At 45.7% G+C, this 25,627-nt stretch overlaps 1 protein-coding gene across 1 annotated transcript in view; it reads right to left on the bottom strand.

Moving 5' to 3' along the window:
• The window catches only part of Matn2 (matrilin 2), a 112,747-nt gene that overhangs the window by 31,050 nt on the left and 56,070 nt on the right, over positions 1-25,627 (bottom strand). The window contains exons 5-6 of the mRNA XM_042055707.1: positions 13,552-13,674; positions 7,474-7,596 (exon numbers count right to left, since the gene is read on the bottom strand). Coding sequence (XP_041911641.1) covers positions 7,474-7,596; positions 13,552-13,674 — 246 coding nt within the window. The remainder of the gene's footprint in view (positions 1-7,473; positions 7,597-13,551; positions 13,675-25,627) is intronic.

Here is a 25,627-nt window from a genome sequence, read left to right as displayed (position 1 = left end):
TTGTATATTGTTGACCTGACTGCTAAAAAACAGACATCTGTATGTAAAATTTTCTTACAGCTTATTCTGGTAATGCTGACTTAGGAATGAGCTGAAATGCATTTATCGTTAATATTGATGAGTCACTTGTATAGAATTAGCATTAGTTATTGCTCAAATGCTTGGTAGGCTTAGTAGTTAAGTCAAATAGGTCTAACGATTTCTCGGTGTAAAGATTTAAGGTGTAACTTAGACTGACTTAAGAGACATGACTATTCAGATTGCCTGTTTCTTCTGGAGTAAACTGTAGTTGTTTGCGTTGTTTAAAGGATTTGCCCATATCATATAAGCTATTGGCATATATATGTGTGGTAATATTTTTTCTTTCAATGGATCAATACTGATTCCCACATTCTTAATATTTCGGAGGGGGGGATTTGTGTCTGCTCTCTCCTTTTTCTTCTAGCTAGTCTGGTTAGAAATTTAACAATTTTCTTTCTTTCTTTCTCTTTCTTTCTTTCTTTCTTTCTTTTTTTATTTGAGACAGGATCTCACTATGTAGTTCTGGCTGTTCTGGAACTCACTATGTAGACCAAGCTACCTTTGAAATCACAGAAATCCACCTGCCTCTGCCTCCTGAGTGCTAGCATTTTCTTGTTTTTAATTTTTAAAATTAAAATAATTATATCATTCCCCCGTTTCCTTTCCTCCTTTCAACCCTTCTCACCCCCACTTCCCTCCCTCTCAAATTTAAGTTCTTTTCCTTATCATATATATGTGTTTAACATATATGTTATATATGCGATACATATATACATACTTTTTCTTTAATACATATATGTATAGATATTTAATATATACATGTGTGTATATATCTTTAACACACATATATACATATGTGTGAAACATATATGCATACTTTTTATTTAACATACACACACACATCCTGCTGAGTCTGTTTCGCATTGCATGTGTGTCATTTCAGGGCTGATCATTTGGCATTAGATTACCCATTGGACTCTCCTTGGGGAAGACTTACTAGCCCACTCTCCCATTCCTTAACTGCCTGTGGCTCTTTGTCAATGGGCGGGGCCTCATGAGATTAGCACATCTATAGGGTGGCTCTAGTTCAGATCTTGCTGAGAGAGTTATTGTTTGCTGTTTTGTTTTGTTTCCCAATTTGTTTCTACTTATCTACAAGGTTTTATTTTGATAAATTGAATGTATAACTAGACAGTTTTATAAAAAAATAATAAAAACTCAGTAATTACAACAAGAAGAAATTTGTCCTAGATGATTAGCATGTTATGAAAAAAACAAACCAAAACCTCTCAACAGGTAAAGTGGTATGCTCCTGTAATCCCCGCATTCAGGAAAATTCAGAAAAATGACCAATTCAAGGCAAGTCTGAGCTATACGATGAGACTTTGTTTTGAAACAAAACAACAAACAAACAAAAATCTCATCTCTTCAAAACATGTATGGTGGACCATACACTGATACAAAATTTTGGAAGTTAATTTTGCACACACATTAAAAGACTTAACATGTGTCTTGGTTTGGTTTACTTACTACTACTGTAATGAAACCGTGACCAAAGCAACTTGGGGAAGAAAGGGTTTATTTGGCTTACATGTCCATACCCTAGCCCATCACTGAAGGAAGTCAAGACAGGAACTCAAACAGAGCAGGAACCTGAGGCAGAAGCCCATGCAGAAGTCACAGAGGAGTGTTGCTTACTGGCTTGCTCCCGATGGCTTGCTCAGCCTGCTTTCTTAGAAGGACCACCAACCCAGAAATGGCACCACTCACAACGAACTGGGCCCTTTCTCATCAACCACTAATTAAGAAAATGGCCTACAGGTTTGCTTACAGCCCCATCTTATGGAGGCATTTTCTTTTCTTTTATTCTGGTTTTTCAAGACAGGGTTTCTCTGTGTTTATTCCTGGCTGTCCTGGAACTCACTCTGTCAACCAAGCTGGCCTTGAACTCACAGAGATCTACTTGCCTCTGTCTCCTGAGTACTGTGATTAAAAGTGTGTGCCACCATAGACCAGCTGGAGGCATTTTCCTAATTGAAATTTCTCAGAGGACCTTAGCTTATGTCAAGTTGACATAAAACTATCCATCATGACATGTCAATAATCTTTGACTCCATAAATTTTCTTTTGCATTTTGTTCCTAAGAACATAAAAACACAGGATTTATGCATATGGGTGTGAAAAACGTATCACAAAAACCTGTTCAATAAATTATACCAGGTAATATACAAAATATGATGCAGACATTAAAATGTTTTATAACATGCAAATGATGTGCTAAAATGCTCCAGATTCAATGGTTATTATATGTTCTAACACTATAAAAATATATCTGTGCATGTACACTTTAAAAGGGGAGGCTGTTGAGATGGGTCAACACTTACATAAAAGCCTGATGACCTGAGTTTGATCTCTGAAGCCCATGTTTGGTGGTTTGACAGAGAACACCTCCCAGAAGCTCATATATTTGAATGCTTAGTCATTAGGAAGTGGAACTGTTTCAGAAGGACTAGAAGGAATCAGAAGGTGTGATGAAATCAAGAGGACCTTGTTGGAGGAGGTGTGACCTTGTTGGAGGAGGTGTGACCTTGTTGGAGGAGGTGTGACTTTGTTGGAGGGTGTGTGACCTTGTTGGAGGAGGTGTGACCTTGTTGGAGGGTGTGTGACCTTGTTGGAGGAGGTGTGACCTTGTTGGAGGAGGTGTGACCTTGTTAGAAGAGGTGTGATCTTGTTGGAGGAGGTGTGACCATGTTGGAGGAGGTGTGCCATGATGCTAATGGACTAATCCTCTGGAATTGTAAGCAAACCCCCAGTTAAATGCTCTCTTCTATAAGAGTTGCCTTGGTCACAGTGTCTCTTAGTTAGCCATAGAATGGTAACTAAGACATCAAATAAAGGCAGAAGGAGAGGACTAAATTAATAAAGTTGTCCTCTGACTATATACCACGACATACTTAGCCCAGCATTCACACATAATAAAAGTTAAAAAAAATTAGAGCCAGCAAATGTCTAGATAAATAAAGATACTTGCTGCTAAGTTCTCAATCTTTGGAATTCACAGACACCTTAAAGTTATCTTTGATCTCTTCATATTTACCAAGGTGCGTGTGCACACACCAAAACAAACAAACAAACACAGGCTGGAGAAATGGCTCAGCGGTTAAGAGCACTGGCTGCTCTTCAGAGATTCTGAGTTCAATTCCCAGCAATGACCTGGTTGCTCACAGCCATCTATAATGAGATCTGTTGCCCTCTTCTGACATGCTGGCATGCATGCAGATAGAACACCTTTACACAATAAATACGTAAATCTTAAAAGGCCCAAGCAAATAAATGTAATACTATTTTTAAAATTTAAGGTCTGGAAGGAAATGAAACAAACTGTGATTAATGATACTTGTCTCTGGCCCATGGAGTATAGATGGTTTTATTTTATATAACTTCATTTCTGTAAGAATCGGTTATCTACAATAAGTTTATTTTACTTTTGTAATAAAAATAAATATATGTGCTCATAATTACAAAACTAGTTGCCATGGAAAATAATAAATAATATAGAAAAAAGAACAGTGTAGGAGGTATCCAGAGATTAAAAAAAAAATCAGTGAACATGGCTAAGAATACTATATATAGCCAAAGATGTCACTATTAAAAATCCAAAGGGGGGCTGGAGAGATGCTCAGTGGATAAGATAACATGCTGCTTTTGCAGAGATGCCAGGTTCAGTTTCCAGAGCCCAGGCTGGATGGGTCCCAACAACCTGTCACTCCAGCTCCAGGAGATCTGACTCAGCACACACACACACACACACACACACACACACACACACACACACACACAGAGAGAGAGAGAGAGAGAGAGAGAGAGAGAGATATGTCACCCCTCCCCACCTCCTATGCTATGCATGCACACAAAGTGAAGTTTGAGACCTGGGGTAGTTTGAATGGGAATGGTCTCTATAGGCTTGTATATTTGAATGCTTGATCCTCAGTTAGTGGAACTGTTTGGGAAGAACTAGGAGGTGTGGCCTTGTTGGGGGAGGTGTGCCACTGGGGCTGGGCTTTGAGGTTTCAAAAGGTCATGCCAGGTCTAGTCTCGCCCTTTCTCTGCTGCCAACTTGCAGACAGATGTGAGCTCTCAGGTATTGCTCTGGCACCATGTCTGCCTGCATCTCACACCTCCCACACCTCCGCCCACCATGATGATCATGGATGAACCCACTGAAACTGTGAGCAAAGTCCCCATGAAATGTTTCCTTTTAAAAGCTGCCTTGGTCATGGTGTTTATTACATCAACGGAACAGTAACCAAGACAAGACCTCAGTCTAGGGTGGAACTAAACATGAGTTTAGAATGATTGGAATGGGAGACTCCAGTGTTGTATCTGCACAGGCTGGCTTTCTCTTTACTTCTCTTACCATTTTCTGAGTGCTTGGAGCATCTCTTCTCTATGGCCAGGCTTTTCCATCTGGCTCCTGTACGCTCCCCAGGATGGTGGGAATGTGGCCTTTCTAGGGGGCAGTTCTCCCTAGTGCTGCTGGCCTGGACCCCACAGCTTTCCCAGCATACTTCTCTGCCCACGCACTGGGCTGGCCAGCTTCACGGTTTCGCCTCTAACATGGTCTGAAGATAGCTGAGCTGCTGGCTCCCAGCCTAGCTGGTGAGACCTCCCAGCTGGAAGAGCTCTGCCCTGACTCCCAGTCAGACCTCTCTCAGGCCCCCACATGGCAGTTTCTACCTCAGGATCTGACGGCAAAGCTCAGATCTCTTTGTCTGTACCACTCTTGGGTCTGGAATAGGGTCTAGTCATAGGGGACATGCTGAGGCAGTGTGGGAGATGGTGCCATTCTGGAGAATAGGGTGGGAGTGAGAGCCAGGACTCCTCCAGGGAGGAAGTTCTGAGAGTAGACAGGTGTGTTTCCCCTGCTCCTCTGATCATGGGACATGGCTTCCACCTGCCCTAGTCCAGTCTGGCTGCATCACACGTGGGCCCCGGGTTACACCTGCCCTAGCCCAGCCTGGCTGCATCACACCATGTGCCCTGGATTACACCTGCCCTAGCCAAGCCTGGCTGCATCATACCGTGTGCTGTGGATCACACCTGTCTTAGTCCAGCCTGGCTGCATCACACCATGTGCCCTGGGTTACACCTGCCCTAGCCCAGCCTGGCTGCATCACACCATGTGCCCTGGATTACACCTGCCCTAGCCAAGCCTGGCTGCATCATACCGTGTGCTGTGGATCACACCTGTCTTAGTCCAGCCTGCCTGCATCACACCATGTGCCCTGGGTTACAGTGACTCAGCTGCTCTCTGTGGTGGGACTTGGTTCCCATCAACTTTCAACAGAAAAGTCTTGAGTTTGTATGTACTTTTATGCTTAGTCAAGACATATGTTACATGCCCATTAATACTAAAATTCTTTGAGGCCAATACTATCTTTGGGTTAGTGTATGTGTGTTCATGTGTGCACATGTGTATATGAATGTGTGCACGTACATGTGTTTGGAGGTCAGAGGTCAACACTATCTCCTTCAGTTGCTCTCCATCTGATTCTTTGGAGTCAGGGTCTTTGAACGTGTAGTTCACCCATCCATCTAGACGGGTTGGCCAGTGAGCCTCAGGGAACCTCCTGCTTCCACCTCCTCAGTGTGTGCCCCCCTTTTTTACAGGGGTTCCAGAGATTCAAACTTCATTGCTGGCACAGCAATCACCTTACCAACTGAGCCACCTCCCCAGATGCCAGTATCATCCATCGTTCATAAAAACATAATTAGCACCTGACAATTTGATCAATCACTTCTACAGATGATCTTATTTAGTCTGCGAGGCAACAGCGTGGATTATCATCTCCTGTTGCAGTTGAGGAAATTGCAGCATGAGGTTTTTCCCGAGATCAGTCAGGGGAAAGGCAGAGATGCCGCAATTGACCTAGGAGCACAGGGTCCCCCTTTGATGGGAATGCTGACTCATCTGCCCCACAGCCACAGCTCCCAACCACAGCGACAGCCTGACTGTTGTTCATAGTTCAGAATGTGGTTTCTTGGGTTTGGGGTGGGACGAGGTGGACAGCGTCTTGCTGAGAACTGCTCAAGTTTTGTACAGCGAGGAGGAGAGCCTGGGAGGAGAGCAGCCTATTCAGCCTTTCTACTCAGACAAAGAACTGTGCATTGGCTGCGTGCTGGGCATGGAGGTCTAAATGCCCTTCTGGTGCTATTGTAGCGCTGCTTTCCTTCCTAGGCAAACCCATTCGTGTGGCGAGTGACAGCTCACTTTAAAATCCAGCCATGACCTGTGCCTCCTTCATCTGGGGCTCCAACAACATGTTTTGGATGTAACGTGCCAAACTCCTGGGGTTTGAAGCTGTTGATATTAAGGGACTGAATGAAAGGAAGGATGATTTTGAAAACATGTACAGAAGCACACACTGGATGTCCGTTTAAAAGATGGAAGGCACACAAACTTTTTATAAACTAAAATCCTATTTTGTCATTGATACACACTGCAGTGGTGCCTTCCTTCCTTCCTTCCTTCCTTCCTTCCTTCCTTCCTTCCTTCCTTCCTTCCTTCCTTCCTTTTTGGTTTTTCGAGATGGGGGTTTCTCTGTATAACAGCTCTGGCTGTCCTGGAACTCCATTTGTAGACCAGGCTGGCTTCGAACTCACAGAGATCCACCTACCTCTGCCTCCCGAGTGCTGGTATTAAAGGCGTGCACCACCACCACCCGGTCCTTATTTACTCTTAATTGTTATTGAACCTCGTTAAAATGCCGCTGGGCCCTAAGACTTCAGAAGCAGGCATCTCCCACGTAGTCTTTCACTGCACTGAAGACCCTTGCACCTTTAAATTTAAAAGAATCCTTCTGCCATCGTTTTTAAAACTGGGGATCATCTTTAGTTTGTAGATTTTCTGTTCTAATTTTAGGAGTTCAAATTAATTTCAATATTTATGCATATAGCTAAAGTCAAACAGAACTTAAAAGACGAAGGTTCACCTATCCCCACTACACCCCCAAGAAACCACATTCAATTCCTTTCAGTTTAGTGATTCTCTGTTCCTCACGTGGACTCAAAGCTGGAGCCCACAAGCCACAAAGCTTCAGTGAAAATATCCCTCAGGCCCTGTTATAATGACGATGCAGCTGTGCTGAGGCAGCATGTGGGACAGTTAGCATGCTAGCAGACACTGGGAGAGCATGCCCGCACGGAGTCCCCAACAAAAGATGCCTTCAAATATTTTGCCTGGAGACATCGAGACCAAGTAAGCCACAGAGAAAGGCCTGACAGAGAGGAACAAGGGCAGAGCACCATGACTTAATATGCAATAATCCATTCGTGGGAGAGTTCTAAGTCCCCAGTGCCCACAGCGATTTCACTCGTGTGTGTGTGTGTGTGTGTGTGTGTGTGTGTGTGTGTGTGTGCGTGCGTGTGTGTGTGTGCATGTGTGTAACTTACTTGTGCATGTTTTCTTATCTGGGTTGAGAGAAAATCCCTCGTGGCACTGGCACAGGAAGGAACCTTCAGCATTTACACACTCGTGTTCACATCCATGATTTCCTGAGGCACAGTAGTCCACAGCTGCAGAAAACAACACACGGTCACATCTGGTTAGAAGCACAGAGAAGGGGACAGTAGAATGTCAGGATACCTATAACAAATACGATTAGAGTTTAATTGTCATCTGCAGCAAAACGCATGAATAAATAAACAACACCCCAAGATCCCCCTCAAAAAAAATCAAGATCTTTTTGATTAGGCTTTCATTCCTGAAGATGGACAAATATATTTAAAAGTCAGAGAAGTGCTAATAAAAACCATCACAAGGCACGTTTATACCTACTGAACTGGGGGGAACAGAGATAAGATGAACCCTAAAAGTAGCTGCGGGTGTGGCTCAGTGACAGGGCACTTGTATATTCAAGAGGCTCTAAGACCAGCACAATAAGAATAACTCTTGAACTTCTCTTTCACCTCATAAGGTGTAATCAACCCCTCTTTCAGAAGCTATGGAAGAGTGTGCAAAGTAACACTGCACAGAAGCAGCCGTTGATGCCGAACACCACATAAACAATTCTTTTGGTTGCTGTTTTTTTGTTTGTTTGTTTTGTTTTGTTTTGTTTTTTGAGCCAGGTTTCTCTGTGTAATAGCCCTGGCTGTCCTAGAGCTTGATTTAAAGACCAGCCTGGCTTCCAACTCACAGAGATTCACCTGCCTCTGCTTCCCAAATGCTGGGATTCAAAGCGTGCATCACCACGCCCGGCCTCATTACCAGTTCTTGATAAACCGATGCTTTCCTCTCCTCTAAGGCCTCTGGGATTTAATGTGACTTAGACAGTCGGAGCCCCTGTGTGCGAGACTGTCTGTACACACCTCATCCTGATGCAGTCGGAGCCCCTGTGTGCGAGACTGTCTGTACACACCTCATCCTGATGCAGTCTGAGCCCCTGCGTGCGAGACTGTCTGTACACACCTCACCCTGATGCATCCTCACAAGCAGCTGTACTGTAACACCTGTTCTCTTGAACACCTTTGTTCTGCCACTGACCGTGTGGTATGTCTATCAGGCATGCACTGTCAAGGTGTCGTCTGTGAACTGCTTACATCAACAATCGTTTGCAAACTTGCCTATCATATCAGTCCTCAGATCCTACACAAGTGGAATCAGAAATTCTGGGTATGGGAACTAGAATCTCTGCTAACAGCCCCTAGGGGATTCTGATGCAGGCTAAATTTTAATAGTCCCTGTTAAAAAGCAAGAATAATCTATACAAGCCATAAAAATTAAATCAGCAGCTTTGGAGAAACTTGAGATTATGTGCTGATCAAAATTACGATAAGAACAGCAATTTTATGCTATTATAAATATAAAAGATTGGAATATTTTTCATCAATATCATGGATTCTGACTCTAAATTATTTTTCAGAATTTTTCAAATCCTGTGCCTACTTAAAGAGCTCCAAACTGAAAAAAAATCAGACAATATATCATGGGAATTATTTATATAAGAAAGATTTTAAATATCATATTTTTCAAATAATCCTATTTAACATTTTGAAAATATTATTAAATATAACTGTTATTAAATGTACACTTGTTTTTAAACAAAAACAACTATGATATAATTGTATATTTGTGGATGTTTGGGAGTGGAGTTGTTTGTTTTGGGTTTTATGGCAGGGACAGAGTCGCAGAATGTTTGGCCTGGAACTGTAGCAATGCTTTCTGAGAGCTTAGATTACAAGCTCATGCCACCACGCCCACCCAGCTCCATGTGTAGTGCAGGATATCCCTTTTTGGATGGTATTTTCCATTCCTTAGCAGCCACAGGCCATTTCATAGACGAGCTTCTCCTCGGCCTTGATCTTCATGCTGCTTCATTCTCTGTGTGCACACCTGTCTGAACTAGGGAAAGACAGGATTCAGAGACTGTGGGTTCCTAAGACCCTGGTCTATGTGATCTCACGGTTTCACTACCAGGCCTCTTAGGGATGGCAGCCCAGACCAGCACTCAGCAGTCGAACGTGAAGAAACACATTTCCAGTCATGTGACCCTCTAAGAGTTGTAAGGTCCGGATAGTTCTAGTCCACTCCGCTCAGGCATTCTTCACCAAATATTCTGGATTTGTTACATAACTTCCTTAGTTGCAAAACTTCATTTATGAAAAAGAAGGCCAGGGTTAGGGGCAGATCATGGAGCCGTTCTTCAAGTCAGCAACACCTCCACTGTTCCAGCTCCTCACCGACTCCAAAAAATCCCTTCCATCATCTCCTCACTGTTCCAGCTCCTCACCGACTCCACCAAAATCCCTTCCATTGTCTCTGCTTGGAGTCTATGTGCACCTCCATAGACGGAAAGAACACAGTAACTCCTGGCTGTCATCCATTGTCCAGGCAGATCACAGGGGGCTAAGGTTACAGAATCAAATGTGAGCCTTGCCACATCCAGGCTCTGCCCAATGTGTGATAAACTACTCAGCTGACCTCAGAGATAAACAGCGCATTAGTGCAAAGTAATAAAGGCCAAGATGGACATTTGTCACGATACCTTATCACAACAATAGAACGCCCACTGGGGAGTCTCTCCCCATCATATTCCACAGTTCCTCAATGCACTTTCTCCTTCTCTCTCCCCTCCACAGCCCTAGACGGTCATTCATAGACATTTTCTTGCCCTTAGCTCTTCCTGCTTTCTCTATGTGGCTAGAGTAAAGTCCTCCATCCATTCTCATTCCACAGTTCAAACCCAGGCAGGAAACAATCACTATCATGGCTATTTTCACAGCCATGACCAAGGCCTAGTGCACACCGGGAACTTTACTCAGTAATTTATCCTCTCAAATCCTCTGTAGTAGCTGTCATGACTCCTCATTGTGGGTGAAAAAAAAACCTCAGAGATTACATGAAATAAAGACGTACTTCACTGAAGACTGGTATGTAAGGCTTGAAGGTCCAGATGCCTTCAAAACAAGTAAAGACACATAGCCATTTAAACTCATAAAACCTAAATGGACATTAAAAGGAACAAGGGGAAAACACGTCGCTTCCTGCCTGCATTGTTGGCTTTCTAAGCATCCTCTTCTGCACTGGGCTATTCTGCTCTCTCTCTCTCTGACATGTCCTTGCCTTGTCCCATAATTCCAACCTTGCTTTGCCCCAAACTCCAGGCTATCTCTCCTTGAATCCATTCTCATCTCTTCCTATCACTTTGGCATCATTCTCAGAGTCTTAGAAGTTCAAGGTCATGAAGTTTCAGGTGTGTCCAACCCAGGATAGTCAAGATGTGGCCCAACAAAAAAGTGTAATCTTACTTAAAACACAATGAGGTGATTTTGCTTTTTTGTTTGTTTGTTTTGATATCTTATAGCTCCCGGAGTCTCCATCTTTGAGAACGGTGCCTTTGTTCGGCTGCTTGTGCAGCTTCTAATGATATTTTACTATGATATTTCTCTTGAAAACACTTCCACCTCCATACCATCCCTGCCCATCACATAGGTTCTTGCTTGCTCATCTGTCCGATGGATACTCTTCCTTCTATATGCAGATCTTCTAGGCTAGTCCCTCAGATGTCTCTCTCTTCTCTACCTCTGTCCTCTGGGAGTTCTATGATTGCCTGGGCTCCCAACACAGCCCCATGGAACAGCAGTTGACTTTTGAGAATTCTGAGCCTACGAGTGACAGAGATCTGCCCACTCATCTCCTGGTCTGCTTCCCCCAGACGCTTAGTCAATGGCTGTCAAGGATAGCTGTGAAGATGGTGATGCCAGGATCATCAGAGGGACGAGACCAGGGTCACATTAGGATACACAGTTTCTCCTGCTTGACCGCCTAATACAGGCAAGACATTCTTGGCATTTTGGTTGTGAGCCTAGCCTTTAACGGCTGAGCCATCCCTCCAGCCCAACACATTCTCATACGCTTATAAGCATCAGCAGGGAAAACACCCGTCTTGGATGAATACAGCCAGCACGGATCCTGGCAAACACAGTGTGTTCTCTCTCATTCTTTCAGCTCTTCAGCAAATGTCAAATTCCAAACTTACAGCACAATCCTGAGAGACACAAAGACTCTCTACTACACTGGGACAATTAGGCAATTATTTGGTAATACAGAGAGAACTGGGTTCCCCACCACTCTCTAGTTTCCCAACCTCCCATGGACTGGCCTCCTTCTCGTCTATCCCCTGGGACTCCCACAAGCTCTTAGTTCATTCTTTGTCTTCCCCCACTCCGTCAATCAGAACTGTGTTCCCGACACCTTGATGCTTTATCCCCGTCCTTCCTCACAAAGGCCCCATTCCCCACCTTTTATTTTTTTTTAACTTTTCAGTTCACAAGGTTTCTACTTATGTAACAACAGGAAGGGGCAAAAAAAGCTGATAAAAATAAGCAGTACGTATAACTTCTTGTTCATCATGGACCAATGTTTTTATAGTAGATACTTCTAGGGGAAGTATGGTAGAAATGCGATGAATCATTAACAGTGATTTTCTCATCCTTTAAGTATCAGTTGTATGATAAAAAATAATAAAACAAAATAATAAGTATTGGTGGTTATGTGTTGGCTTCTCTTTGGATGATGGCCAACAGAATATCCTGCCATTCAGTCATGGCTGCCACCAGCAAATTGCCTCCCCCCCATCCCTGATAAATAGCTTTAAGACTCAGTACTCAGTAAACCAATTCCATTCGCTGATCTCGTCTGACAGGGTAGTTCTCAAACCTACCAGTGTGGAAAAACAAAGTCACATTACTCTCATTACTCCCATGCAAATAGCAAGTGATCATTTTTTTTTTTTGTCTTTTTCCTCCATTTCATACCCCTAACTAATAACCAGGGCATGCTGGGAAACATGCATTTGAAATGCAAAAGAATAAACATATACTGTGGAGGGGAACAAGGAATGAAGGGATACAACATGGTCTCTGGAAGCAACGGGATATAGAACAGAGAAGCAAGACTTGGTCAGGAATCTCCGTTCACTTCCGTCCAGCTTATTGAACACCCGGCATTTACCTACCATTTCTTGCTCTCATGATGAATGAGACCAGGCAAGGGAATTGCAGCTAATCAGGAAGGGGCTTCATACATCTTTGGGGTTTGCTGGCCTGCTCTACAAGGGCTCAGGAAAACTCTACCCCATCTCTCAACTGATCAGTGTGGAGATGCCAAGTGGGGAGGGCATTCAACTGCGAGCTGTGCTTGCAGCTTCGAGCACTTCATAGAGAGCCCTTCCCTGGCTCTCAAGGCTGTTTATTTTCTGTGACCTTGATGTCAATACAGACAGTTGGGCCTTTCTCTGAACTGCGGGTCCAAAATGAGGGATAAGGCTACCAGGTCTTTCAGGTACTGCATAGCACCCCTGCCCATCACCAGGTAAATTTCATATGTAGGTCCCCAAACTATGCTCTAAATCCACCTTGCTTGTTGGTGGAAGTTTCTGTCCCACCCACCGGTTTCCAAATAACTGGCACGGAGGTTTAATATTAATTATAAATGTTTGGTTGATAGCCCAGGCTTGTTACTACCTAACTCTTACATTGGAATTAACCCATATGTGTGTGGGTCGTGGCTTGTTACCTCATTTTGTACACACCCTGCTTACTCTGCAGCTGGCTGATATCTCCCTGACTCTGCCCCTCTTCCTCCTAGTATTCTCAGTTTGGCTATCCAGCTCATACTTTTTGCCTAGCTACCAGTCACTCAGCCTTCTACTAAACCAATTCGAGAGGCAATTCTTTACGGTGTACACAGGGCATATTCCACAGCACTGTCCCTTACAAGCAGTGATGTAATAGGCAATTATATTTACATAGACTGTCATAAGCGTGCCTCATGTGAATAAGGGTCTGGAATAAGCAAATACTGACCTCAAGCAAAAATGAAGTCTTTAAAGTTCAATTCTGCCTAAAAACTAAACCACAGCACCGACTACTTCATTAAAACCTAAAGGACTGTTTGGGCCTCGTGCATGCTGCTCTCCTTCCTGTACTTCTGTATCCTTTCTCAGCACGCATGATTGAAGAGACACCTACCTGTGCACTGCTTCCCATCCTCGGCCAGGGTGTAGCCGCTGTAGCACTGGCAGACGAAGGAACCTGGCAGATTCACGCATAGCTGCTCACAGCCGTGGTCCTCTGAGGCACACAGATCCTGGACTGAGGCAAAGTTGAACCATTAGCACACAGCTCAGGAGCCGAAGTGCTCCTGGCCCACAGCAACTCAACTCTATAGCACTTACTACAGTAACCTCAAATAACATTGCACATCTTAAAAGATTATTGTAGAAGACTGAGGGGCAAAATACATAAAAGGAAGATCCACCTGTAGTCCTACCACCCAGAGCAACCATTGCTGACACTGTATCCATTTTAGTGTAGATGAAAACATTTTCCTTTTTTCTTTTTCTTTTTGTTTTTTTTTTAAATTATTTATTTATTATGTATACAATATTCTGTCTGTGTGTATGCCTACAGGCCAGAAGAGGGCACCAGACCTCATTACAGATGGTTGTGAGCCACCATGTGGTTGCTGGGAATTGAACTCAGGACCTTTGGAAGAGCAGGCAATGCTCTTAGCCTCTGAGCCATCTCTCCAGCCCTCTTTTTGTTTTTGAAGACAGGTTTCTCTGTGTAGCCCTGGCTGTCCTGGAACTCACTCTGTAGACCAGGCTGGCCTAGAACTCAGAGATTTGCTTGCTTCTGCCTCTGGAGTGCCTGGATTAAAGGTGTGCATACCACTGCCCCGCTGATAAAACCATTTTCAAAGCTGGAATTATCTGGAAATTCACGAAATAATTTTAATTAAAATCAATTTTGTATTTTCCTGTGGTCATGAAAACCACTTTGAGCATGATTTTGAGGGCTCATGAGAGCTGGGTTGTGAGCGAGAGCTTCTACTTGCTCCCATAATGCACCATTCCTAGTCTTTGGGCAAACGAAGCTTCACCAATATACAGGAGGTGACTTTGTCTTGTGTGACCCTTGACATCATGCAGAAAAGGCAGGCAAGGGAGCTACAGACTCACCACTCTGCTGGATGTGGTGGTTTGGGTACGGACGACCCCCATAGGCCTACAGATCTGATGCTCGGTCATAGGGAGTGGCACCATGAGGAGGTGTGGCCTTGTTGGAGGAAGTGTATCACTGGGGTGGGCATTGGGGTTTCAAATGCTCAAGCCAGGCCCAGTGCTCTCTCCTCCTGCTGCCTGTCAATCAAGATGTAGGACTCTCAGCTCCTTCTCCAGCACCAGGTTGTCATGCTTCCCAACATGACAATAATGGACTTAACTTCTAAATTTTAAGCCAGTTCCAATTAGTGTTTTCCTTTATAAGAGTTGCTGTGGTCATGGTACCGCTTCATAGCACCAGAAAACTGACTAAGACACATGGCAAGTTGTAAGTACAACCTCGAACCCCAGGTCCCACCAGCCTTTCCTCTGCCCATCTGACTACAGGAAGGGTCTTCATTCCCCACACTGGGTGAGGAAAATGGAGGAGCCAGATGCCATGGGAGGAACTAAGGACCGTTACAGGGAACGACGGAGAGGAGACTCTTCATGCCCTTGTTTGAGTCAGCTAGCCACCATGTATCCACAAAGTGCTGAGCTAACTCGTCATGGACATGCAGTGTGGGAATGCGCGTATGGGCATGTGTGTCCTGCCATGGGTGTAGGAATGTGTAAGAGGATGGCAAGGTTAAAGGCACCTTTAACCCACCATTGACTCAGCCTCTCGTTGGCACAGATGAGCAGACATGATGGTGTGCTGTTTCCTGGCAAGGAGACTGCTCAGTTGCCGTGAAACGACCAGCTCTACCCACAATCCTGCCATTAGAACCAGAGAAAGTCAGGGAGCATTAAAGGGACTGGAGATATTAAAGGGAAGTTCCTTTGGTTAAAAAGTGTCACTACATCAAGGGTAATAAAATTCAATTATTCAGAAAGCTCTGTTAGTCCCTGACTCTCACTTATACTTAAAAAAGAAGTCTATATCGCTTAAACGAAGGTTGATTTTAATTTTAACCACATGTTTGTTTGCATGTGCTCACAAGCACAGCTGTTTGTGGGTTTCTTTTTTTTTTTTGTTTTTTTTTTTTTTTGTTTTTCGAGACAGGGTTTCTCTGCAGCTTTTTTAGAGCCTGTCCTGGAACTAGCTCTTGTAGACCAGGCTGGCCTCGAACTCACAGAGATCCGCCTGCCTCTGCCTCCCGAGTGCTGGGATTAAAGGCGTGCGCCACCACCGCCCGGCTCTGTTTGTGGGTTTCAATCCTCTGGAGCTGGCATTGCAGGCCATTGGGAGCCACCTGACGGTGCTGGGAACTGAACTCAGGTCCTCTGCGGGACACTCTTAGTGCTCATCCGCCTCTCCAGCCTCGTCATTCTTCCTTGTTAAAATATCTTTTATTGCCAGGCAGTGGCAGTGCCCGCTTTTAATCCCATTAATCCCAGCACTCGGGAGGCAGAGGCAGGTGGAGCTCTGTGAGTTCAAAACCAGCCTGGTCTACAGAATGAGTTCCAGCACAGTGAGCACTGTTACACAGAGAAACCCTGTAATATGTTTTATTAAATCTGACCTCTGACACTCTCATACACGTAATGCTTCCTGATTACTCCCACTCCTCCCCCTCTTACCAGCCCCTTCCCACACTCATGCCTGTGAGTTGTTTGGTGCCCCACTGAGTTTACCCAGGGCTGTCTGTGAAACCTTGAGTTTGGAAATATCCATTAGAGCCTGGGGGTGGTGTTACCAACAGATACACAACTAAAGAAAATGACAGCCCCTCCCCGGGAATCCATCAGAAGGCAATAGCCCAGGAAGGAAGGGTAGGGCCCATAAGTCCCTCCTAGATCTGTGGTTAACTCTGCCTGATGGTGGGGTGGCCTTGTGCAGGCTGCCACGGCTGCTGTAAGAGCGTGATCACAGCAGTGGCTGCTGTCCCCTGGGGACAGCATCCTACAGCCCTTTGCCCTGTGTTTTGGCTCTTACACTCTTTCTGCCCCCTGTTCTGTGATAGTCCCTGGGCCTCAAAGGGGGTGTCGTAAAAGCCTTGTTTAGGGATAAGCCCTCGACTGTCACTCATTCTCAGCACCATGAACATCCATGAGTCTACACTTGGTATCGTTCATGGCAAAAGCAGCTTCTCTAACAGCTATGGTTGGCTGTCACCTCCAAGGGGCTGGGGAGATGGCTCGGTCTGTAAAGCTCTTGTCTTGGCAGCATGAAGACCTGCATTTGATCCCAAGAACCCCACATAAAAAGCCAAGCTTGTCATCCTGGCAGTGAGACGGGAGGTAGAGACGGAACAGCTGGCACTCCCTGTTAGCTGGCCTCATCCACTTGGTGAAGACACAGGCTAGCAACGGACCCTCGAGCAAAAGGTGCACAGTGCCCAAAGAACGACAAGGAAGGTGTCCTCTGACCTCCATATGCATTACACACACCTGCAGGCACACACGCGTGCACACACACAGGAGCACACATAAATAAGTAATATCACCTATGTGGTCTTCGAATTTTGTATTGTGCTTTTGGATAAATATGTTAAATTGATTAAAAGATAAAAAAAACTGATCTGGCTCAGAATTTCCATTAAATAAATTGAGCACTTTTTCACTTCTCATTTTTATTGATGTTTGCCTGCACGTATGCCTGTGCACCACGTCCATGCATGTAGTGCCCATGGCCAGAAGGAAGTATCAGATCCTCTGGAACCAGGGTTACAACAGTCATGAGCAGTTATGTGGGTGCTGGAAGTCAAACCCAGGTGCTCTGGAAGAGCAGTCAAGTATATTCTTCACCACTGAGCCATCGCTCCTTAAAACAAACAAAAACAAAAAGCCAGGTGGTGGTGGCGCACGCCTTTAGTCCCAGCAATGGGGAGGCAGAGGCAGGTGGATCTCTGTAAGTTAAAGGCCAGCCTGGTCTACAAAGCAAGTTTCAGAACAGCCAGGTCTGTTCCATAGAGAAAGCCTATCTCAAAGAACCAAAACAAACAAACAAACAAAAAACTAATTAATCAATTAATTAAATTACATGTATACTAGTACATATTAAAATGATGAGGTCTAAGAAGAAGAATGAAGACTGAGGGGCTGTACTGATTAGGAGGACAGGGTTGGCAGTTGAATTCTACTCTGGGAATTCCCTGGCAAGTGGCAGACGAGGCTGGGAGGGATCACAGACACCAGATGGCTGAGAGGCCTTCCGTAGCCCGAGGAGCCGAACTCTCCTCAACAGACGACAGAGCCACACTCAAGGGAGACACCAGTGACTCCATCCAAACCGTGTTTTGTGTCTGGCAGCATCTGTCACAGATAGTCTCAGCTCTGGGAACCTCGTCTGACTTCCAGCGGGCACGATGAAAACTATGCAATGTGACCCTGACTCCCAGGCGTGCCTGTCGGGTGATGGGACGTTTGCCTCTTGCTGTGAGGAGCTTGAGCTGTGTGGGGCTTCTGGGCTCCCACACTGGCTGTCAGTACACTCCTGTGCTCTTCCTCCCTGGCATGTAGCATGATATTAACGGTATATGTGTTCATGCAGACAAGAGTCTCCCTTACTAGACTCTAAGTCCCTCTGCGGGTGGCCAGCTCTCTGCACTGCTGCTGGGGAAAAGGGCTCCCCACTCACTGGCAACTGCTGTCTCTAAGCCATTTCTGCAGGGAGGCAGGAATTCCTGCAGTCCCTCGCTCTACCCAAGTGTTACCCTGTCACCCCTAGAACCCCTGCTAACCATGAAGAGCAAGTGGGGGTGGGAATGAGGGCTTTAATTCATTTACTTACAGTTGCCTGGCTTAAAAATTCTTAAGAAGAGCTTTTAGAAGAACAGGAGAAAAATTAGCATATTATAAAAGCCCCACCCTCACCCCACCCAAGACAGGGTTCTCTGTGTAATAGCTCTGGCTGTCCTGGAACTCACTTTGTAGACCATGTTGGCCTCAGACTCACAGAGATCTGCCTGCCTCTGTCTCCCGAGTGCTGGGATTAAAGGCATGTACCTCCACCGCCCAGCACAAAAGAACCTTTTGAAAGTTGTATTTCGAAGCTAAATCCTAGCACAGGGTGGACAGAAGCAGGTAGATCTCTGTGAGGCCGGCCTGAATTCTTTCTGGACAGGCTGGGACTTTGTAAAATTCAGATTATTACCGTGTGACCCCGTCTATCGAAGCAGAAGGGTCTTAACCCAACTGCCTATTAGAACTTTCTGGACCCCTTCTAAGATGCTCAGGAGGCAGAGCACCTGTTGGGCAAACTTGAGGACCCGAGTTCAATGCCAGGCAATGTCAAACGTCCAGGTGCTTGCCATCCCAGCACTGCAGAGACGACAGAGATGGATGGATCCTTGGGCTCACCAGTGGGCCAGCCTGCTGTGGAACAATCCTTCTCTGCACTAAAATACGTATTACTCTCATTGGTTAATAAAAAGCCGTCAGTCCGGTAATTGGGCAGGAAGTTAGGCTGAAAAGCCAAACTGAAAATGATGGGAAGAAGGACAGAGTCAGGAGAGACGCCAGCCAGATGCTGAGCAAGCAGGACGTGTGAGAAGCGAGGTCACAAGCCTTGAGCCACGTGGTAAAGCGTAGACAGAAATATGGGTTAATTTAAGTGTAGGAGTTAGCTGGTAACAAGCCTGAACTATCCGGCCAAGAATTTATAATTCATATTCAGTCTCTGAGTTGATTATTTGGGACTGGGTGGTCAGGACAGAAAATGTCAATTCACACCAGCCTAGCCTGACTGGTAAGATCCAGGTCCCAGTGAGACTCTGCCGGGGGCAAAGAGGAAAAGGAAGAGAAGAGAAAAGGAAAGGAAGGCAAGGTGAATGGTTCCGTGAAGGATACCCGAGGTCGGCTTCTGGCACATGAACACATGCTCGCATGCCCCATACTCTCTCCCGATGCCAAGACACCCCTTCTGTTAAACCTGAATGCCAGGGGTTGTAGGATTTTGGCAGTAGTATTTGCTAAACATCTGTAATGTCCCCAGAGTGCAGCAGGTGAGAATCACTGAGCCCATGGACAAAAGTCCCCATGATCCTCTGGTGTGGGAGGTACTCAGACTCCTATTTGGACCTGCGACACCACAGCTCAGCTTTCTCTATGCAACAGCTCCCAACCACAGGGTGATGGCAGCCACCATTATTTCCTCTCCAGCCACACATGAGAATGTGGTAGGACCAGGAAGGATTATAGCTCTCATTCCCAAAGAATTGTCCCACGAAAAGCAAGCTTGCCAGTTGGCGCTATGAGGCTTTTTCTTTCATACTGTTTTTAGGACGTCAGGATTTATGGCCATGAGTGATTTGCCCTGACCCAAGGGAGACCACTGGGGGATTAATCTAATTAAACAAAGAGAAAGGAATAAAATGGAAACTGGGTTCTAACAAAATGACTTCTTGTTTTCCTGGCAGTGGTCACTTCCATTTGAAAAGAAAATGCAGATGTTTTGGATAATTCCTTATGCTTTTGAAAAACAACTATTTTTTTTTTTAACCCCCTTCCTCACAGTCTGGATGGACTTCACTGAAGGGTGATAAAAACAACTCAGGGGCATGGGAGAGGCTGTGTTATCCTATCCCGGCACAGTCTCCGGCCTCCTCTGTCTGGTAACCCCAGTTACAGCTGTGACTTGCTAAGAGTCATTTCTTCCAGGAGCCCACTCAAAGCCTTCTTCCTCTGGGTCCTGCAGCCATCACCATTCACTCCTGGTGCTGGGAGGGTGGCACACATCTGCTGACCCACGGGAGCATGAGCTGGTCTGTTGATCTGATCCCTCAGAGCCCCTGTACCGTCCCTGTGTGTGCTTCATGACGGAAGGGACAGTAACAATGATCCATATGCCCTGCCTTTCAACTAAGATGTTCCTAACTCATCAAAGCCCTTTCCTCGAACAGAAATGAGATCTTGGGAAGGTAAAAGAGAGAGGAAAACGAAAGTCTCCATATCTCCACACCTCTCCTCAAGCTCAGCACCACGCACTCCTGTCCCTGAGGACAAGGGCATGCAAGCACCCATCTCTAGTTTCAGATACCAGAAAGGCTGTCATGACTGGTAGGGAATCTGTGTCTAGCTGTCTGCTACATGCCTTGTAGCCATTACGGTGCCTGACACATTGGAGTTGCTGAACAAGTACTTGTCAGATAGGTAAATAAGTCCACATCTATGTCACAAACACAGACTTGTTGGATGTTTCTATCTTATTCTTCTTACCTGGGTTATAAGCTCAGTGAGGGACCAGACCAACACTAAGAAGTGTGGGCATCCCTGTGTGTGGGCGACCCTATGTGTGGATTATACCATTTGTTTAACCTTTGATATCCCTTTCAGATTTAGCAGAGGATGCCACAGAAATTTGGAAGTCATGGGTGTGCTCTTCAGAGCCAATCAACTCTTTGGTACTCGTGGCGTTTGAAAGAGATTGGCTACCATAGTGAGGAACTATTAGTAGGTGTGGCCTTGTTGGAGGAAGTGTGTCACTGTGGGGGTGGGCTTTACAGTCTCCTTTACTCAAGCTATGCTCAGTGTGACAGACTCCTCCAAGTGCTTGTGGATCAAGATGTAGACCTCTTAGCTCCTTCTCCAGCCCTCTCAGCTCCTTCTCCAGCACTGTGTCTGCCTGCACACAGTCTCGTTTCCCACCATGATGATAATGGATTAAATCTCTGAACTGGAAGCCAGCCCCAATTAAATGTTTTCCTTTATAAGAGTTGTCATGGTCATGGTGTCTCCTCATAGCAAAAGAAACCCTACGACGGTACTCTTGGCTACTGTTACTTATCTCCCCTGCCAAGAGGAGCCAGGATCAGCTCAACCATCAAGGCAATCTGCTCCCTGAACTTCTGGTGTCTATGCTAGCCTACCTGAACAACCTGCACTGCTTCTCCTCTGCCTAGCATGCTTAGCGGCTTCCTGCTGCTCTAGTGTGGCATACAAGCTGTCGTGAGGCAGAGTACTGCACAATTACCCAGCTCCTCTCCAGTCTTAGCCCATGCTGCTCGGTTGCTCCTGCTGCATCATATTGTCTTCTTTATCCCGCAAATAAAGCGTTCTCTTGCCCAGGACTTCTGCACGTGCCTTTCTTTCTACTCATGCTCACACTCCTCCTTGCCTGCTTTTTGCCTACCTGACTCTTACGTACCCTTTAGGACACATCTTAAAGTATATTTTCCAAGGGGACGTCGGTTGCCATTAGTTAAGTCCTTCCTTGTAGTCTCCCTCTGCCATTTTCACCACGGTTATAATTTAATTATTAATTTGTCAGTGTCATGACACCATTCTGCCCATCACACAAGGGCAGAGACATCCTCACGAGTGTTCATTTGACTCAGGACTCTAGCTCAATTATCTAGCATGGCACCTGGCATGTTCGTGAATGACAGAATCAGTCTACTTGTTCATTCAGGAAAATTTTCATTGCACAAGGAAAACAATAGTGAATCAAACAGACCAAGAAAATAAAAGATCCCTACCATCACGAGCTGAGAGTCTAGTAAGGAATTTATTGGTGTGTTGGAGTTAGCTCATTCAGAACAGTTGACAGGCCTTTCTTCCCAACTCTGCATCCGTGGAGCTATCCTGGCAGCTTGAAATGGCCGTGGTGGGAGTGTTTACACCAAGGAAGCCTTTCTGGCTAGAAAGACAGTTGTGAAACACCAACCAGCACATCACTGATGAGGGATCAACAGCACTATCTCACAAGGGACTCAGAAGTGTTTAAGGACTATCGCTTTAAACAATGTGATGGAACCGGTGGTCTTGCTGAGGTGGCTTTGTGTAAAGACCCGAAGAGACGATGTGGAAACAGCCATGTGGGGGTCACCGCTGGAGCATGGCAGTTAAGTCTCTTCGGGGAAGCAAGGGGTGACTATCATCTTTGGAAGCAAACCTGGCCCTAGCTGGGACACTTCAGCAAATGCCCCTCAAGAAACAGTTTTCAGGAAGATGTAAAATTACCGTGTGTAGAAAGCACCATCTATGCAGAGTTTAAGGAGGTGATAACAGATGGAGAGGCATGCAGCCCAGAGTGGGCATACCAAATGCCAGCTTCCTCATTTCCTGTCTTAAGGCAGGGTAGAGAAAGGTCTGCATGACACAGACATGACCTTGAAAACAAGATTTGCCCAAGCCGCAATTCCATAAAGACAGTTTCATTTTATTGGGCACTTAGGGATGCTTCAGACATAGATTATTACATTCACAAATATTTTAAAAGTATCTTTGGCTAAGTTTGGTTGGCTAAATGGATCAGATACAGCAACACTGGTGTTTTGGAGCGCATAATAAACAATCTGGCCAAATCCAAGCTCCACCTCGCCGGGGGCAACTATGCGCACCAGGCTTCAGTCAGCAAAACTAGCTCGTCTCTCATGGTCCTGGAGAACTGCAAAGGCAGGTGAGATCAATTAGTAAGGGCGTGCTCGCTACGAGCCTCAAGGCTGAGCTGAAATGCATCCACGGAGTCTCCCCAGAGGGTCACATGCACCCTGGGTTTAATTTTCCCTTTATTCATACCCAGATCTCAGTGCTGGGTCGCAGCCCAGAGAACTAGGGATGTGCATCTCCGTGCCTTGGAGGAGGGGAGCCTGAGGCAGAGGCTGTGGCTGCTTGGCTCAAGCCACCACCCAGGGCTTAATCAAGGGCTTTTGTAGATGTTTCAGAGAGGTAGACAAGCCACAGCGCATGCCCCTGACACTAGTGACAGCTTAATTTCTCCTCTGGAGTTAAAGCAAATGAACACCTTCACCAAGGACTCTCCAGCGTTTTGCTTTTCAAATAGTTCCTCCTTTTATTTAACCCAAGATGCAGACGTCAGAAACTGTTTACCACAGCAAGAGAGGGGAGGGGGCTACCACAGCTGTGATCCCACTCCTCTGGCAACACCGGGGTCTCTGCCTGCCTCGGCCAAAGGCTCACTCCTTTGTAGAGATCTACAAAGGCAAATCAAACCCAAGCCCACATTTTGGGGACCATCCCCTTCCTTTCAGCCTGCCTGAAAGCACTAATCTTATTTTGACAGCTGCAGTTTGGGTTTTAAGACTCAACAGTAAATGTGAGTCATCACATGTCTTGTGCTTCTCTGCTGGAAGAAACAAAATGAACCCAAAGTTGCAGAGAAAATAAAGCTGCCCTCTCTGGCAAGCCCCAGCTGGACCTGTGCCTTTCTCCCCAGAGCCCTATTTTGGGTTTCTTTGGGGTTAGGAAAGTAAGGATAAGGGGAGGTCTCCAAAACAAAATACTAAAACCCCAGCAAGAGGCTAGAGAGATGGCTCAGAGATTAAGAACAGCCAGTGCTGTTTCAGAGGACCTGGGTTCGACTCTCAGTATCTCCATGGTGGCTCACAAACAGCTCTGATTCCAGTTCCAGAAGACCTCGTGCTCCCTTCTGGCCTCCGCAAGTACCAAGCACACAAAGCTCTCACAGACATAGGCAACATACATATACATCAAAGGGGAAACAAAAGACCCTGACTGAAGTAATCAATGAAATAATACTCCGTTGTGTGAAGGCAGTGCTTTTTACCTTAACACACACACAAACAAACACACACACACACACACACACACACACACACACACACACTGGGCTTCCTAATGGGAGTAAAATGTCTAGGTTCAAGGACTTCAAGATGGAATAGAAATTAGAATCCACAGGTAGCTTGTCAGCCCTGCTGGGAGGTCCTGACTTAGCCAGGTCTAGGCAGGGCAGGGAGCATGCATTTTTAACAAGCAGCCTAGACAGCCAGGGGGACCACACTTGTGGAAGCTGCAGTCTGGTCCCTGTGGAGACTGCTACGCAGAGAAGTAGCTCAAGGTTCAGGCTCGTCTCCCCGTGTGTGGAATTCTTTCAAAACTAGGATTGCTTTGTGTTTGGTCAGTTCAGTTCTCCCAGGACGTTTTCGCCCCAGATTTCTTGTTTTCGACTCTGTGCCTGGAGACAGCCAGAGGCACAGACAGCATGGCACCGTCTCTAAACTCGGGGCTCAGCAGCTAGGGTCAGGAAGATGGGCTGCAGGGTTTACCCTTCTCAGCACGTGTTCTGAGCATACACAGGTGCTCTAAGCAGCGGCTGGGTCACTTCTGCGGCTGACACCCTGCTCTCTTGCCTGTCCTGTGTGTGTGTGTGTGTGTGTGTCTGTCTGTCTGTCTGTCATGTTCACGCTTCTGTTCTTGTCCCTTCCCCTGCCTCTGTATGTGTGTCTGTGTCTGTCATGTTCACGCTTCTGTTTTTGTCTCTTCTCCAGCCTCTGTGTGTGTGTGTGTCTGTCTGCTCTTCTCCAGCCTCTGTGTGTGTGTGTGTGTGTGTGTGTCTGTCTGTCTGTCTGTCTGTCTGTCTGTCATGTTCACTCTTCCCCCTGCCTGTGAACTCTCTCCTTGACCCTCACCTTCCATGCACACCGTTCTTCCTCTAGGGTTCTTTCAATTTTAAAGGTCAGTCACCACCAACAATCACGTCCGGCCTGGGTTTTCCCTTGAGTGATGATCTTCCTTCTCTAGGCACCTATATGGCCTAGCTCCCAGACTACAGTTTGCTCTCAAAACCACGTTTCTCTGTGAGGAAATCTGCCAGTCTCAATGTTACCACCTACCCACTCACCCACTCTGCTTCATGTCACAAAGACCTCCTTGGGACAAACAGTGGCTGTGGCGTAGCTAATTCTGCAGGAATAAGGAATGCACAGTGAACTGAAACATCAGAATCATGTCCTAAGCTGCATGGGGGCATGCAGGAAGCTAAATTTTAATTTCATAAGTCTCACACATACAAGAGAAATGCCCGGTAAGATTGCCTGCCCACAGAAAGGAGCCCATAAGGAAAGAAGAAATGAATGACATCCTTGTGCCATTCTCTGCCTTCTAGTGCAGAGCATACATTAATGTCAGATCCAACGGTGATTTTAATATGCAGGGCTAATTGCAACTTTGCCCTTGACACACATGTTCGGCTCCTTCAGTCACCAAGGACACAGTTGGAACTCAGTTTGAATTTCCAACTGCTCCATCCTGTGTCCCAGCTCACACACTCATTGTTGGAGGAAGTGGATCACTGGGAACTGAGCTGAGGTTTCAAAAGCCCATGCCATATTGGTTTTTTTTTGTTTGTTTGTTTTCCT

Source organism: Arvicola amphibius, chromosome 9 (genome assembly GCF_903992535.2).
Source record: "Arvicola amphibius chromosome 9, mArvAmp1.2, whole genome shotgun sequence".
Taxonomy (NCBI): domain Eukaryota; kingdom Metazoa; phylum Chordata; class Mammalia; order Rodentia; family Cricetidae; genus Arvicola; species Arvicola amphibius.
The sequence above is the reverse complement of the archived record's forward strand: the minus strand, read 5'-3'. Positions and strand labels throughout refer to the sequence as shown.